Source organism: Elephantulus edwardii, unplaced genomic scaffold, assembly GCF_000299155.1.
Source record: "Elephantulus edwardii isolate Elephantulus edwardi_28Jun2011 unplaced genomic scaffold, EleEdw1.0 scaffold00476, whole genome shotgun sequence".
NCBI classification, from domain to species: Eukaryota; Metazoa; Chordata; class Mammalia; order Macroscelidea; family Macroscelididae; genus Elephantulus; species Elephantulus edwardii.
Window position 1 is genome coordinate 446,330 of NW_006400226.1, and position 16,717 is coordinate 463,046.

Sequence of the window (16,717 nt, forward strand, 5' to 3'; positions counted from 1 at the left end):
TGGGCAAAATCTTGAACTATATAGAAAGCATCAAAGGAAGGAAGATGGAAGTACCACAGTTTCTCAATCAGTTCATTTCTTGCTAGATTTTGGACTGTTTCCATGTTCTTGCAGTTGAAAATAAAGCTGCTATGAACATCAGTGAACAAATCTCCATTTATGTCTCAATCCTTTTACTTGGGGTATATTCCTAGCAGTGGAATAGCTGGATCATAGGGAATTTCTATGTTCAGCTTTGTGAGGAAATGCCAAACTGCCTTTCAGAGTGGTTGTACCATTTTACAGTCCTACCAGCGACTTTCATATGAGCACAGCACTCAGGAGCAACAATTGTGAAAAATACTACATAACATAGGAGAGACTGGATAGCATTATGCTGAGTGAACTAACTCAGTCTCATAAGGACAAATACTGCATAAGACCAGTATTGTAAAAATAGAAGGGAAACTAATGTATATGAAGGTCCCGGGAGGAAGGGGGAAAGAGTAAAGGGGTCTGAAGTTAGGCATTGGAGAAATCACAAGGTTGCAGAATTTGCTAGGTAGAGAGAGGGGTAAAGGAAATAGGAAAGAGCTGATGAAGAACTGAAAAGGAGATTTGGTGGGCATAGATCAATGGTGATTAATTTTAGAAAACAATATATGGAAATGATTGTATGAAACACAACATGAATGAAGGAAAGTGAAGTGCAATATATACAAATATTGTATGCACACCAACTTAAAAAAAAAAAAGAAGATGGAACAAATATGTCGAGTGATTGAACCAAAAAGAATTGGTGGACACCAAACATTTTTAGGAAGTAGCATATGATCAAGACCCAGTAATACTGAGGGAGGGAATCAAAGCTTCCTTGAATGCATTGACAAAAAAGCATGACCCCAGGAATTGATGGAATGCCAATTGAGGTGTTTCAACAAACAGATGCAATCCTGGCCACCCTTGACTATGCCAAGAAATTAGGAAGTCGGCTAGATACCTAGCCGTCAGACTTGAAGGATCTGTCTGTCCACCTTTGGAAATACATTGATCCAATCTTTTTTTTTTTTTAATTGCAGAAATTATTTAACAGTATCATTAGTATCACAGACAAATGAAGTCTTGGTGAAGATTATTAAAAAAGCAGTAGAACGTTATGTCAGTAGAGTATGACCAGGAATTTAAGCTGAATTCAGAAGAGACCATGGACTTAAACCGTGAATATCAGGTAGATCTTGGTGAAAAACAAAGAATACCAGAGAAATGCTTACTTGTGTTTTATTGACTGCAGAGACATTTGTCTGTGTGGACCATAATAAATAAGGAATAAATTAAGAAGAATGGGACTTCCAGAACACTTAATTTTTGTGGTCATTTCAAACAGGAAAGGCATGATGGGTCAGTTTGTATGTTTTCACCATACCTATTGAATATGAATACAGAGAAAATAATTCAAGATACTGGACTGTATAAAGGATAATTTGGCATCAGGGTTAGAAGAATACTCGTCAGCAAGTTTTGTGCTGATGACAGAGGCTCACTTGTGTTACACAGATTTTAGCTTTCTCAGTTTTGCTGTATTTAAGTGTATGTTGCTGTTCTGGATTGTCAGCGTGTCAATTCTGACTCATGACAACCACCTGTTTGCAAAGTAGACTCACTCCATCGAGTTCCCAAGACTTTGACCATTCAGAAAGCAAATCAACAGGTATGTCCTTCAAGATACCCTGGGTGGGCTATAGCTGCCACCCTGTCAGCTGAGTGCTGACCATCCTAGGAGAGAGAGAGAGAGATTGTAAGGAAGGTCGGATCTGGCTCATGTGATTCTGGGAGCTAGCAAGTACATACTCTGTACGGTACTCCAATAGACTGGAAATTTTGTTTTTTAAAATCTGTAGTGCAGGCCAGTAGGTGAGAAGCCCAGTCAGGAGCTAATAATGTAGTATTGAGACAGAATTTTTTATGAGAAATCACAGTGTTTGCTCTTAAGACCTTCAATATGGTGGATTAAAGTCAACTGACTAGATAAAGTCAGTCACTCACTCACTTATTGCCATCAAGTCAACTGATCCTCCTCCATTGGATTTCTGAGGCTGTAATTTGTTTAGAAAGAGATTGTCCATCTTTCTCCCTTGGATGTGGTGGTAGATTCTGACTGCCAGAGAGTTGGAACCTTTGTGTTAGTAGGACAGCCCCTATGAGCTCTGCTATTAGAGCTCCCATAGTCTTCAGTAAGTGATTACTGGCTACTAAATGGCTGAACTAAGTTATTAATCTAGAAGTATTTCTCTCTCTCATTGCTGTAGAGTTGGAACTGACCCAGCTGACCCTCCAGTTGGTTTACAGACAAAATAAAATGCATAGAGTGGAAGCTTTGGGGCTCAGTGGTAAGGAATTGTGCTGTCTACCCAAAGGCATGCAGTTCAAATCCACCAACTGCTGTGCAAGAGAAAGCTGGGCAGCCTCTTCCCATACTTGAGAAAATCTGCTGGCAGATCAGTTGTGAGTCAGTTCTGACTTGACAGTACATAACAAAAACAACAACAATGTGCACAGGACCAAAGTGCCCATCTTTTTCTCCTCAAAGTCACTGGTAGATTAGAACCAACTGTTGCACAACTCTGCAGATTACATTACAGATAAAATATTTTCTGCTTATTCTGTCTATATCCTTTTCTCAGGTTGTGCCTTCTCTTCACTTCTGCACTTAACTATTCTTTGTGCCCTCAGCGTTTTCTTAAATTTCTCCCACCTCTGTCTTGTTTGTATCTTTTTTCTTCCCATTTTGCTGTCCAAAGCTGAAGTTAAGAGGAAAAAACTCAGTCTAAATTGATTTGCATTGATATGTGAATTTCTTCTAGTGGTTTTATCTACTTTAATATAAAAGGAAAGGCTCAGTGGGTGGGGGAGACACCTCCCAAATCTTAGGAACCTGACCTTTTCTAAGCCAATTTTCATTGATATAGTGGCTCAGTAACTCAGGCTGTTAATTTGTGTTTCTGTCATCTACACATGGCAGAAGAAGAGAAAGGGAAGAGATTTGGAGTTGTGCATTTTCTCCCCACACTTTTCTCACTAGGACTGGTCATATACCTTTCACTATAAGTGGGGTTGTAAGTATAGTGTCCCTATGCTGGGGTCAACTTAGAATGTGGTGGGAAGAGACTAGATGTTGTTGAGCACCACAAATAATGACACAGGAAGCCAATTCTTGTTAATTGCTGTCCGATACGTTCCAGCTTGGAACCTGTATGTTGCAAGGTTGAATTGTACTTCATAGGGTTTTCTTGGAACACACTTCTGAGTGTAACCTTGATGGAAGCAGAACACTAAGCCTTTTCTTTTGTAGAATTCAAGTGTGTAAATTACAACTGAAAGCTTTTAAGTTAACAGGCAAATGGTTCATCTCACCTTGGATCCTTAGGAAGCAAGTTAACCTAAGGAAATCTGTGCATAGTTATCACAGATTTGCAGAAATTGGCTCATAGGGTATTTGTGGATGTAGTCTAAGAATAGCTTATTGTTTGCTGCTCATCTTGCTAAAATCATAAGTTTTCTAAAGCTGAATTCTGTATTCCTGCTTCTTGGAAATGAATTGTCAGTGATTTGGCTGGGGTAGTTCTCTCTAGGTGTAGACTTTTAGGGAATGTGAGCATGATTTATTTTCCTTAATTCCATGTTATGGTCTATGCCAGAGATGAGAGAAGAGTAGAAAAGAGTTATGAGGAAGAAATGAAAAGTCACAGTGACTAAGAAGAAGTATTTATCGAGCACCAACTTTATACCAGGCACTGATTTTGGCACTGGGAATAGGGTTACAGAAATGAAGGGCACTCTCCTTGAACTCATGGAACATCTATTCTGGTGGGTCAAAGTAGAGAGTAAACATGTGAGCAAATAAGGTGATTTCAGATACTGATCAGGGCTTAAAAGAGTAACTAGTAAGATAATAATTTGGCATCTGTTTTAGATGTGGTAGTTAGGGAATGTCATACTAAGACAATATAATTTGAACTGGCATCTGAATGATCTGAAGAAGCAGGCCGTTATTTTTTAACAGAAGAGTATAGTATTTACAAAGACCCTGATGATGAGCCATATTTAATCCATCTGTGAAACCAGAAGACCAATAAGTATATTGGAAGTAGAGTGAATAAGGCTTAAAGTAGAGATGCTGGGTGGTGGTTGCTGGAGGAGATACATTTTATAGGTGATGGGAAGAAGCCTGGATTTGTATCTTAGTGCTGTAGTGGGATAGGCTGCTTTGTTGAGAAGAAAAGCTCTACAAAGGCATTTCTTTTATCTGGTTCATTATTATATCCCAGTGTGCAGAAAAATTCCATTGACTATGTTCTGATCGAGTGACTGCATTATTGGGATGTAAGCAATCAAAGGCTACTAAGAAATCAAGGGAAAGAGGATGACTTAACTACAATTTTCTTATTATCTGTGAGGCTATGTATGTAGAATTGAAGACTAGAATTTCCAAGACATACTGCTTGGATATGGACTATGGAAAGAATTTAATTCTCATGACCTTGAACTTAGCACGCATTTGTAGGTGGTTTATTTTACTGTGGTTGATAATGAATTTATTACATTTTTAAACATGTAATCATAATGGGGAGTCTGGGTGTTCTAACACTCAGATTAGTCAGTGTAGTTGGTTGCTAAAACAAGTTCTGGTGCTTTAAGTCTACCAGTAAGTGTTTCAGAAGGAAGGTCTGATAGTACTGTTAACATCTGCCATTGAATGCTCCATGGAACATAATTTTACTTTTACACGCATAAGATTATCATGAGTCAGAATTGACTTGATGACAGCTGATCTGACATTTTTTTATTAGGCAATGACAGAGTTTTAAATAACAGTTGCACAGAAGTGGATTGGGTATCGTACCAGTGTTCTTGTCCTCTTGCTTCATATGTTTCTCCCTAACCTGGCTCAGTGAAGACCTTTTCAGATACATTTCTGTAATTTGTTAACTTCTACTTTTCAGAGACCTAAATTAATTTGGGAGAAAAGCCTTAATCATGAAGCTTAGTAGTTACATGTCTACTAATTTACAATTTAGAAGTACTCTTAGTGAAAGTAGGGATGACTTGAAGCATTTACTGCAGAAGATCAAGAACTGTAGCTTTAACCTCCAGCTAGAAGATAAAATAGATGAATGGGATCTTCTAAGAATCAAATCCCTATGCACATCCAAAAACTTCTCCAACAGGGTAAAAAGGGAAGCCACAGACTGGGAAAAAGTATTTGGTAATGACATATCAGATAAGAGACTTAAATTCAGAATTTATAAAATACTTGAGTACCACAACAGGATAAAGGTAAATAATCCAGTAGAATAATGGGCACAGGATATGAACAGGCAGGCACTTCACCGAAGACGACATTTAGATGGCTGACAAACACAAGAAGAAATGTTCAAAATCCCTAGCCCTAAGAGAGATGCAAATCAAAACAACTATAAGATATCATCTCACCTGAGTCAGAATGGCAATATTTAACAGAACAGCAAGCAGCAAATGCTGTCAAGGTTGTGGAGAAACTCGAACTGAACTCTTCACTATAGGTGGGAGTGTATAATGGTGCAACCACGGTGGAAGGTGGTATGGCGCTTTCTCAAAAAGTTGCAAATAGAGATACCATTTGACCCAGCAATTCCACAACTGGGAATATACCCCAAAGAGACCATAACTGACATCCAAGCAGATATATATGTACACCCATGTTTATCGTGACTTTGTTCACAATAGCAAGGAGCTGGAAACAACCTGAGTGCCCATCAGCAAACGAATGGATAGAGAAGCTCTGGTGTATTCACACAATGGAATACTATGCTACATTGAAAAACAAGGAACTCATGCAGTATTATTTAAAATGGGTGACCCTGGAGGACATTATGCTGAGTGAAATATCTCAGTTACAGAAGGACAAATACTGCACTGTTATAAAACAGGACTGACCTTGGTGTTAGGGGGAGACCGAGAAAGATGGGTTCAATAATGTATACTGCATTGAAACAGATGAGGGAGAAAATTGTTAAGAGGGATATGTGATTAGGTATTTTTGTCATGACAGGAGCCAAGAGCGAAGGCTGTATAGTGAAGTGGACCTGGGGGGAGAGATTGTAAAACAATGAAAGAATTTTACTTTTCCAAGAAGGTAGTGTACTAGGGTTGGAGCATTGGGAGGAGAGAAAAGTACAACAATGAATGGAAATTAAATTTTTTTTAAAAAAAAAACAAAACCCTGTAGCTTTCAATATGGATTACATCTAAACATCAAAAAACTGAAAATCCTCAACACTGGATTAAAAGGCAAATCACAATGGATGGAGAAGATTGAAGTTGTCAGCGATTCCATTTCACTTAGTTCCAGAGTGAATATTCTTGGTACCAGTATTCAGGAGATCAAAAGATATGTTGCATTTGGAAAATCTGCTGTCAGAGACCTCTACAAAATTCTGAGGAGCAGTTATCAGTTTAAAGACTAAGGTGCCCTTAATTCAAGCCATGGTCTTTTCAGTTATTTGCTGGGCATCTGGAAGTTGGATAATAAATGATGACAGAAGAATAATTCATGCTTTTGAGCTATAGTGTTGGAGAAAAATATTGAATATCCCATAGACTACCAAATGAACAAACAAATATATCTTGAAGAACGTACAACCAGGTGCTCCTTAGAGGCAAGTATGGTGAAACATCATCTCACATACTTTGGGCATGTTTTTAGGAGGGGACGTTCCTTGGAAACAGACATGCTTAGAAAGGCTGAGAAAGAAAGGCATACTTTCAAACAAGATAGATTGACAATAGTGAATGTAATAATTGGCTCAAGAATACCAGAGATGGGTAATATTTCAACATCAGGTAAACCAAAATCTTCCTAACTGGACCACTAGACCACATCATGATAGGCTAATTTTAAACCATACATTTCTTCCTTGTTCTGTTGGAATACCTGCTCTTGGTCTAAGCATAAGTTTTGTGTGAATACAGTTAAATGTCCTGGAATTTCCTTTCTTCTGAGGGTTAGCCATAGTTTATTATGATCCATAAATGCCTGCTCATAGTCATAAAACTAAAGCCAAAGACAATGAAATTGAGGTTTTCCACTGACTAATGCAGTCTGAAATTGATGGAACACGAAATTAAGATGCATTAATAGTGGCTTGAATGTGAAAATTGGAAGCAAAGGACTGAGTTTGAAAATATGGCTTTGGTGAGAGAAATGAGGTTGGAGATCAAATAATAGAATTTTATGCAATCAATGATTTATTCATTGCAAAAAATTATAAACAATACATATGTACCTCCCCTGATTGACTACATCTCTGGAAAGAAATAGTAAGAAGCTTGATAACAGCAGTTAAATAAGACCTGAGTTTGACAGTAGAACAGATCATCCACTACTCATATGCAAATTTAAATTGAAAGAAACTTTAAACAGTCCACAAGAGCCAAAATACCATCTAGTGTTTATCCTACCTGAATTAAAAAAAAAATCTCAAGAGTAGATTTGATAGCATTGAACATTAATGAGACCAGATGAGTTGGAAGGGTGACATCAAGGACATCATCCATGAAGAAAGTAAAAAGTCATTACAGAGACAGGAAAGAAAGAAATGACCAAACTGAATGGCAGAAATAGATATTTTGAGAAGATTCATTTCAATCCATAGTATACTTTTTAAATCAGATGCTGTCAAGCTGGCTCCCACTCAGTGTTCCTAATCCTTCACCATCCTCACAATCTCTGCTATCCTTAAACCTGCTATTGCAGTGTTGATGTTAATCACTTTAATTGAGGATCTTTTTTAGGAGAATGCCCCTTTCTGATAACATGCTCAAAGTTGTGAAGTTTTTGTAAAGTTTTACGGACCTTGCTTCTAAAGAGCACTTTGGCTGCACATCTTCCAGAATGGATTTATTTGTCCTTTTTTGACCATCCATTCAGTAATCCTTACCAGCACTGCAATTCAAAGACATCAACTCTTCTTTCATCTTATAGTTCGACGTTTATACACATATGAGAGAGATGAAAACACCATGGCTTGGGTCAGGCATACCTTAGTTTTTAAAGTGACGTCTTTGCTCTTTACCATGTTAAAGAAGTGATGTCGCTTATTGGCCCACTTGTGCTTGAAGATTTTTGTTTTCTTGTGTTGAAGGACTATCATCCTGAACTTCTTCAGCAAATGCTTCAAAGTTTTCTTTGTTTTTTTATAGTGTTGGGTCATGTTCATGAGTCTTCTGTCAATCTTGATGCCACATTCTTTTTCATATAGACCAGTTTTTTAATTCATTGCTCAGTGTACAGATGGAATAGATATGAAGAGATAGAGTACTTCTGCCCACCTAGAAAGTAAGTGGTATAGTACCTAATCTGTGTTGATAATCAGAAGTTTGGCAATTCTAATTTACTAGCTGCTCCATGGGAGGAAGATGGGTAGGTTCCTCTAGTAAAGAGTAGCAGCTTCAGAAATCTGAAGAAGGGTTTCTAGGAGTCTTACTCTGTTTACAGGCTGTGGGGCTTTAAAAAATATGAATAACATCTTCACCACTTTTCAAATCTCCCTTAAAATTGGATCCTTCTCTCTTCTATTTTTAAATTGTTTTTCTCTTTCTTTTTAATTTACCAGTAAGGGTGAATTTTCTTTGTACTGTTGCATATCTTCTCTAAATTTATTTTTAGGTCCTTTGTGGTTTTACTTTGAATGGTTTCTTTTTCTGTCTTTTCTAAGTGTTTTCCTATTTGTTACTGGTATATTAAAAGCCTTTATTAAAATATATTGATCTTACATCTAGTAGTTTGCTATTTTCTGTTAATGCTTTGTCTTCAAGATCTTTTGAATTGTCTTAAAATGCAGTAGCAAGCTGCCTTTCTTGTTTTCATTTCTAATCTTTGTATCTTGTCTGACCCCTCACTCCTTTGGGTGGCTGTGATGGTGAGGGTCTTTTGCACAATGTTAATAGAGGTCTCGATGATTCTGTGTGAGGCCTCCAAAGTTATTCGACCTGGGACCTTTACTTTGTAATCTTATCTCCAGCTCTTTCTTTTGGTTCACTCTGATTTAGCCATATTGGCCTCCTTGAATGCTCTGAGCCTACAATGCACATGGCCACCTTGGTACCCTTGTTCCTCATAATTGTCTGGCTCACTACTTCCTTCAGGTCCTCTCTAAATATTCTTTCCAGTGAGGTTTTTCTAGCTTGCTTTATTCTTTTTAGAACAATTTTAGTGCAGCGTATTTTACATATAATTTGCCATTTCAAGTGTACAATTTAACACAGCCCTTGTATATTGTCAGTCCTCTCTAATTACTGTTGCACTCTTCACATACTATCTGAAGATGGTAATCTTTCTGGAAAAGGAAGTGTATGAGAAATCACAGAACCCCAGAGCCTAATCTGTAGTCTGTAGCAGAAATTCCCATTTCAGGTCCCTTTTTCTTGTGTCTGTATATCATGAACAGGTAGAGGAGAGCTTTTCAGGAGGTGATATTTGAATAAAAGAATGAAATAGCTTATCATCTGATTCTTCTCCTACATTTTGGATCCACTGCCTTGTTTAGCTAATAATGTTAAGTATGAAATTAAGAAGTTTCTTCATTATCTGCAGATATCTGGTATCTGCATAGATACTGCAAGTAGAATGGCCATAACAAAACATTCTCTTACAGTTTAGAGGAGACTGGAAGTCTAAAGGTGTTGGTTCTCAAAGATGCTCTTCTTTATTTTTGTATTTTTTAAATGGACTTAAATACAATAATTTGTATATATGATGTTTGCTTCATGTGAATTGTGTTTTATATAATCTTCAATTTGCATTCTAATTCATACTATAACCCACATATATTTTCTATAATTGACTACTGTTGATCTATGCCCATCATTACTTCATCTTTTTTTGTATCACTGTGATACTTTTTTATTGTGATTTTAACAAGAGTTTACATAAGAGTTGGATTTTTCATTCATTCATTCATTGTTGCACATTTGCTCCCTACCCCGTTTGCTGTATTCTTTTAAATATTTATTCATTGCTGAATAACTTTCTTTTCCTGTGTACATCCAGATGCTGGGAAATAACCTAGCGCAGAAACCCACGTTCAGAGGACTTGTTTCATTCCCAGTTCATATCTTGGTCCTAATGAAGTTCTGATTGAACTCATTTTAAGCATGCGGTATCCCACCCTCATTCTCTCACAGCTGATTGGCTGATCATATCATGAGGTTGGTTAAATCCTGTAACTATCTCTAATCCTACCTTAGTAACAAAGATACTGTTAGAATATGCAGTGCATTGGAGCCCTGACAGCTGTCAAAGACCTCTTTAAAGTCCTGAAGAGCCATCTCATATTGCACTGTGAAGCAAAACTGTATCTTCGATGGTTTGAATCCACCAGTGGGTATTCTTGGGTCAAGGAGAGTGAACGATTTGTTTATGATCATCTTGCTGTTACGTGCTCTCAAGCCGACTGTGACTCGTAGTGACCCTCTACACAATAGCTCTGAACCCTGCCCTATCCTAAGCCAGTCTTACTGCCACTGACACATTACGCCAGTCACCATGTTAGTCCATCTCATCCAGGGTATCCCTCTCCTGCACTGTTCCACCACCCTTCAAAGCATGATGTCCTTCTCCAACAGCTGATCTCTTCAGGCAACATGCCCTAAGTTCGTGAGTCGGAGCTTCAAAATCCTTGTCTGGAAGAAGCAATTTGGTTTCATCCTCTCCAGGACAGACCTATTTGTTCTCTTGGCACATTCCAAGATATATTCAGTGAGGAAAGATGATTAAAAGGGAAACTTTTAAAAATATATTTTTAGCTGTTGCCTATAGTAGAGCCTCACATGATATTGAAACTCTTGGCCTGCCTGAGCTGACACATAATTTAGGGGAATAATTCAATCCATGATATTTGGAAAGTATTTGAAGGTAAGTTATGACTGAAATAGCATTAAAATTTTCCTTTGATCAAGCCCCACCCCGCAGTAAAAACACTTCACAATAAAAAATAAGGATTTGCCTCTTTACAAGTTGTGGTTTTATTTGAAATGTTTCTTTTGGGTTTTTTTCCCTTCATTTTTAATTGCTTCCTTGACTATCTTTTTTTTGATGCAGATAAATACTGAGGAACATGTAGATGCAACTGATCAAGAAGTTATCTTGTGGGATCGTACCATTCCTGAGGACATTCTGAGGGAAATCACTGCTCCTAAAGAAGTCCCAGCAGAAAGTGTCACTGTGTGGATTGACCCACTTGATGCTACACAGGAATATACAGGTAATTTGAACCATGATCTCAAACTTTAGGTTGCCATTAAATATTAGAAAACTATACTACTTGTCCTACTGTTGCGCCACTCCCACAAAAAAGGCAAGTGGTATATACATCAGAGTAAATGTTCTTTATATCCAATGTTACTTTTCCAATTGGATTTTAAAATGATATTCATAATCAGTGTTGATTGGCCTGCCTCCATTCTCTTTTCTCCCCCTTAGTCCACTGTATTAGGATATAGTTCCTATTGCACATCCATTTTTTGAGGGAATTTATTTGACCAGAATACAATATTTACTTGAAATATTAAGACTTAAGTTTTATTGCGTATACATCTGACCTTGGAATTGAAGATAGAAAATTCCTAGGCATCTAAAATTTTTTTTTCTAAATTCCATCAAAATGAGACCATATATTTACAATGTAAATACAATGTAATCACTAGATTCTGAATCTCTCTTTGTTCCTTTGACAGTTGTGTGGTATTTTTGTTTTTGTTCGCAGAGGATCTTCGGAAGTATGTCACTACCATGGTGTGTGTAGCTGTCAATGGCAAACCTGTGCTAGGAGTAATACATAAGCCATTTTCTGAATACACAGGTATGAAATAGGCTGCAGTTTTATAAGTTAATATTACTAGACTGTTTCTGTGTAGTATTTATCATCATATAAAAATCTCAGCTATGACTTAGTAAATATTAAAGCCAACCCCCACCTACCCTCACTTCACTGGAGGTTTTGTTGTTAGTATTGATGATAAACGACAAAACAGGGCTTTCAAAACTTTAGGTTAGAAACCTATTGAAGATGAGAGCTTTTCATTGTGGTGGAAGACAACAGCAAGTAAACTGCAGCAGCCAAACTTATGTTTCTTTTTTCTCATGCTGTTGCTGAGTTGATATTTGTATTCTAGGTAGACCCAGAGGACAACTCTAGAGGCTCCAGCTGTGTCAGCTGTCATAGCAGGAAATGGTCTTGGCATTCTGATGTCAGTGTCAGCCTCAGGGTCAAAAAGTGAAAGAGTTGTCACAATGAAATTCTCAGGAGTCAAACTGATCTCTGTAGCTCCAGATAGACTGCATAGTTCTTGCTGACAGGTCAGATGCATGGTGGTCATGCTGGAAGTGAGATGTGGAAAGCCATTTCTGTGATCTTCCCATTTCGCTTAGGCCTTTCCTCATGCCTTCTTTGCTTATCGATATTCAGTACTTAATGCCATTGAATTGGAACTGACTCATAATTGATCCTCCATTGGGTCGTCAAGGCTGTAAATCAGATAGGAGGAGACTGCTCTTCTTTCTCCCTTGCCGCTTCTGGTAGATCTGAATCACCAGGAAGACAGTCTTTGGGTTAGCAGCGCAGCTTCCTGGGGACTAGGCCACCTGAGCTTGTGAATAGATTCAGTAATGATGTTTTTGCAGTTTGACAGAAAGGCTAATTATGATCCTCTCAGTTTCTTAATGATGTTCACTATGGTTGTAAGTCCACAGTGACATCATATCCTGTTGGCATGGAAAACAAATAATTTATAGAATAATTGACATTATTGACAATTTTAAGGAAATTATCATAGTGTTCACTGGTAACAGTCATCAAATATATGTAGCAATGATGATTAAATAACTCTTAGTTTGACTCTTCTCTAAAAGGATAGGTTTCTGATGATGATAATGTCCATTTTAACAATGTTGAAAGTAACTCTTATGACTAGATAGAGTGTTTTTACTAGTGTGACCCAAACAGTTATGTCTCCCTGGCACCAAGGATATAATTTTATTTGGAAATAGCTTTTTACAGATAACAACTAGGTAAAGGTTGAGATGGGATCCTACTGGATTAAGTGGGCCCTGACTCCAGGATATAGGCCCAAGAGACAAGATGATGAGAAGGCAGAAACAGATTGGAGTGAAGCTTTTATAAGCCCCCAGAATAGAATGCTGATAAATCTCTGAAAGCTGGGAGAAATGTGCAATGGATTCTTTCTTGGGGTCTGCAGTAGGAGTGCATCCTATTACATCTTCATTTTGAATTTTATGCCTCCAGAACTCGGAGTGAATACATTTTTGTTGTAAGTCACCCAATTGAGGTATTTGTGATGGCAGTCCTTGGACACTCATAAGCGTGCATCTTTGGACTCTCATAAGCGTGTAATATTACGTGTTCCAGCTATCCCTCATTGTGTCTCGTTAACACTGCTTAAAGAAACTCTCAAATGGGGAAAAACGTACACTCAAGATGATTTGAGATCAATCTGAAGTAATTTATTTGATTTACAATCAAAGATTTGCAGAGAAAAATCTTGGATATAGATTCCAGCTGCTCTAAAATAGACTAAATATCTATTTGGATGTTGTCTTTGCATTTTAACGTCAAACCTATTTTTAACCCACATTTAGTAATTTAGATAACCTTTAAAGTTGATTAAATACTGCAAAAGATTTGATGTCATTAATCATGTGTCTTAATTACACAATTTAGGAGTTGCATATTACTTTCACACATTTGTTTTCATTTCTTTTACTGAGTTAGGGTATAGGTTAAGCTGCTATTGTAAATGCCACCATATGCTTTGTTAACCGTTTGTCTCTTCTCTAGCAGCCTGTATGCTGTATATTCAAGTCTGGTAGGGCAACTTTGGGACCTGGTGGAGATTGTGAAGATGTTGCAGGATAGGGAAAGGTTCTGATCTCTTGTAATAGGGTCACTATGAGTCATAGTTCACACAAATACAGCTAACAGCAGCATACAATTTAACGATAAATTTTATCAAGACTTACTCACTGTCAGCAAGGCAGTTCAGTTCGTGGGGATCTTCCGTTGGATTTCTGTTCTTCTTCCTTAGTGTGACCAGTGGATTAGAACTGCTAGTTTTTAGTAGCATAACTGCACTATTCACTATACCACCAAAGCTCCTTAATCTGTACACTGTTGTTAGGTGCTCTTAAGTCGAGTATGACTCATAGCGACCTTGTTGTTGTTATGTGCCACTGAGTCTCCTGCAACTCATAGCAACCCTATGTACATTAGCTCTGAAAGCTGCTCTGTTCTGTTCCAGTCTCATCGGCTCTGACAGACCTAATCCCATTGCTCCAGTCACTGAGTCAATCCTGGGTCTTCCTTTCCTGCTCTGTCCATCTATTCTTCCAAGCATGAGGTCCCTCTTCAAGGACTGGTCCCTCTCAGCCATGTGCACAAAGTATGTGAGGTAGAGCCTCAAAATCCTTTCCTCCAGGGCGCAAACTGGTTTCACCCTTTCCAGGACAGACGTCTTTATTCTCCTGGCAGTCCACAGTATGTTCAACACTCTTTTCCTGCTCTGCAATTCAAAGGCATTGGTCCTTCTTCTATCATCCTTAGTTATTGTCCAGCTCTCAGATACCTATCAAGTAATTGTGAAGATCATAGCTTGAATCTGGTACACCTTATTCTCCAGACTGACATTGTTGCTCTTTATTACTCTAGAGAGGTCCCAGGCAGCAGACTTTCCCAATGTAATTGGCTTTTTGATTTCTTGACTGAGTGTTGACCAAGAGTGTTGATTTTGTAACTAAGCAAGCTGAAATTATCGACAATCTCAATCTCTTCTCTGTCCATCGTGAAGCTGCCAGTAGGCACAGTGATAAGAATCTTTGTTTTCTTGATGTTGAATTTTAGTCTATATTGAAGACTACAGTCCTTGACTTTCTGCAGCAAATGCCTCAAGTCTTCTGTTTGAGCAAGCAAGGTTGTGTTATCTGCGTAATTCAGGTTGTTGATGAATCTTCAGTCTTGGATGCCACATTCCTCATAAATTCCAGCCTCCCAAATGATCTTTTCTGCATATAGATTGAAAAGGTATGGAGATAGGATGCATCCCTGATGCCCACCTTTCCTGATTCTGAATCAGACAGTGTTTCCCTGCTCTGTCCTGACAACTGCTTCCTGGTTCAAGTATAGGTTTTACATGAGCACAGTTAAATGTTCTGAGATTCCCATTCTCCTCAAGGTTAGCCACAATTTGTGTTGTGATCCGCACAGTCTTATGTCTTTGCATTGTCATTGAAAAACAGATAGCGACCCGATAAAGAACAAATCTGAACCCTCTCCTATTCTTTATCTCTTGAGTTTATTGCTATAGTCCCTGTCTCAGTCCCTCTCCATAAGAATCCTCCAATCTTTTGCTGACCCTTCACCTTTTCAAGCATGATGATGTCCTTCTCCAAGGAATAGCCCATCCTAACAATATCGCCAAAGTATGTTGTTACATATACTTTGCTATCCTTGCCTCTAAGGGAGCACTCTGACTGCACTTAATTCTAAGACATGTCTGTTCTGTTGACAGTCCACAGGCTAGTTAGTACTCTTCTCCAACACTGAAACTTGAAGGCCTTGATTCTTCTTCTGTCTTCTATTCATTGTCCAGTTCTCAGTGATTCAAAAGACCATATCCTGAATCAGGTGCACCTTAGTCTTTAAATTGATATTGCGCCTTAGTATTTTGAAGAGGGCCTTGACAACAGACTTTCCCAATGTAATATGTCTGTTTCCTTGACCGTGGATACCAAAGGTGTTGATTTTGAATCCAAGGAAGATTAAATTGTGAACAGTTTCAGTCTTTATCTATCATGATGTTGCCTGTTGGTGAGGACAGTGGTGAGGATTTTTATTTTCTTGATGTTGAGATGTAATTCATATTGAAGGCTGTAGTCTTTGATCTTCTGTGGCAAGTATTTACTTAGCATATACATTGAAAGTTGTTATGTGCCATCGAGTTGCCTGCGACTCATAGAGACCTTATGTACAACAGCCCTAAACCCTGCTCTATCCTGTGCCAGTCTAACCATTTCCGACACACCTACCCCGATTACCTCAGTCACTGAATCAATCAACCTCATAGAGAGTCTTCCTTCCTGCGCTGTTCCTCCACCCTTCCAAGCATGTTGTCCCTTTCCAAGTATTGGTACCTCCTTGCAACATGTACAAGATATGTCAGATGACGCTTCAGAATCCTTGCCTCCAAGGAGCAGCCTGTGTTAACACTCTCTAGGACGAACATGTTTGTTCTCTTAGCAGTCCATGGTTTATGCAATACTCTTCTCCACCAACAACACAGCTCAAAGGCATCAAGTCTCCTTCTGTCATCCCTAGTCATTGTCCAGCTCTCTGATACATAGCAAGTATCAGGCACACCTTAGTCTCCAGAGTGACATCATTGTTCTTCAGTACTTTGGAGAGGTCCCTAACAGCAGACTTTCCAGTCACAATATGTCTTTTAATTTTCTGGCTGCTAGTGCCAAGAGTGTTGATTGTAGACTCAAAATAAAGCTGTTTACAATCTCAATCTTTTCACCATCTACCATGATGTTGCCAATTGACCCAGTGGTGAGAATCTTTGTCTTCTTGCTATTGAGCCTCAAACCATATTGAAGGCCGCATTGACCTTTTGCAGCAAGCACTTCAGG

General features: G+C 38.3%; 1 protein-coding gene across 1 annotated transcript in view; it reads left to right on the forward strand.

Moving 5' to 3' along the window:
- The window catches only part of LOC102861751 (inositol monophosphatase 3-like), a 39,819-nt gene that overhangs the window by 7,040 nt on the left and 16,062 nt on the right, over window positions 1-16,717 (forward strand). The window contains exons 2-3 of the mRNA XM_006902950.1: window positions 11,117-11,279; window positions 11,781-11,876. Of these exons, the coding sequence (XP_006903012.1) occupies window positions 11,117-11,279; window positions 11,781-11,876 (259 nt within the window). The remainder of the gene's footprint in view (window positions 1-11,116; window positions 11,280-11,780; window positions 11,877-16,717) is intronic.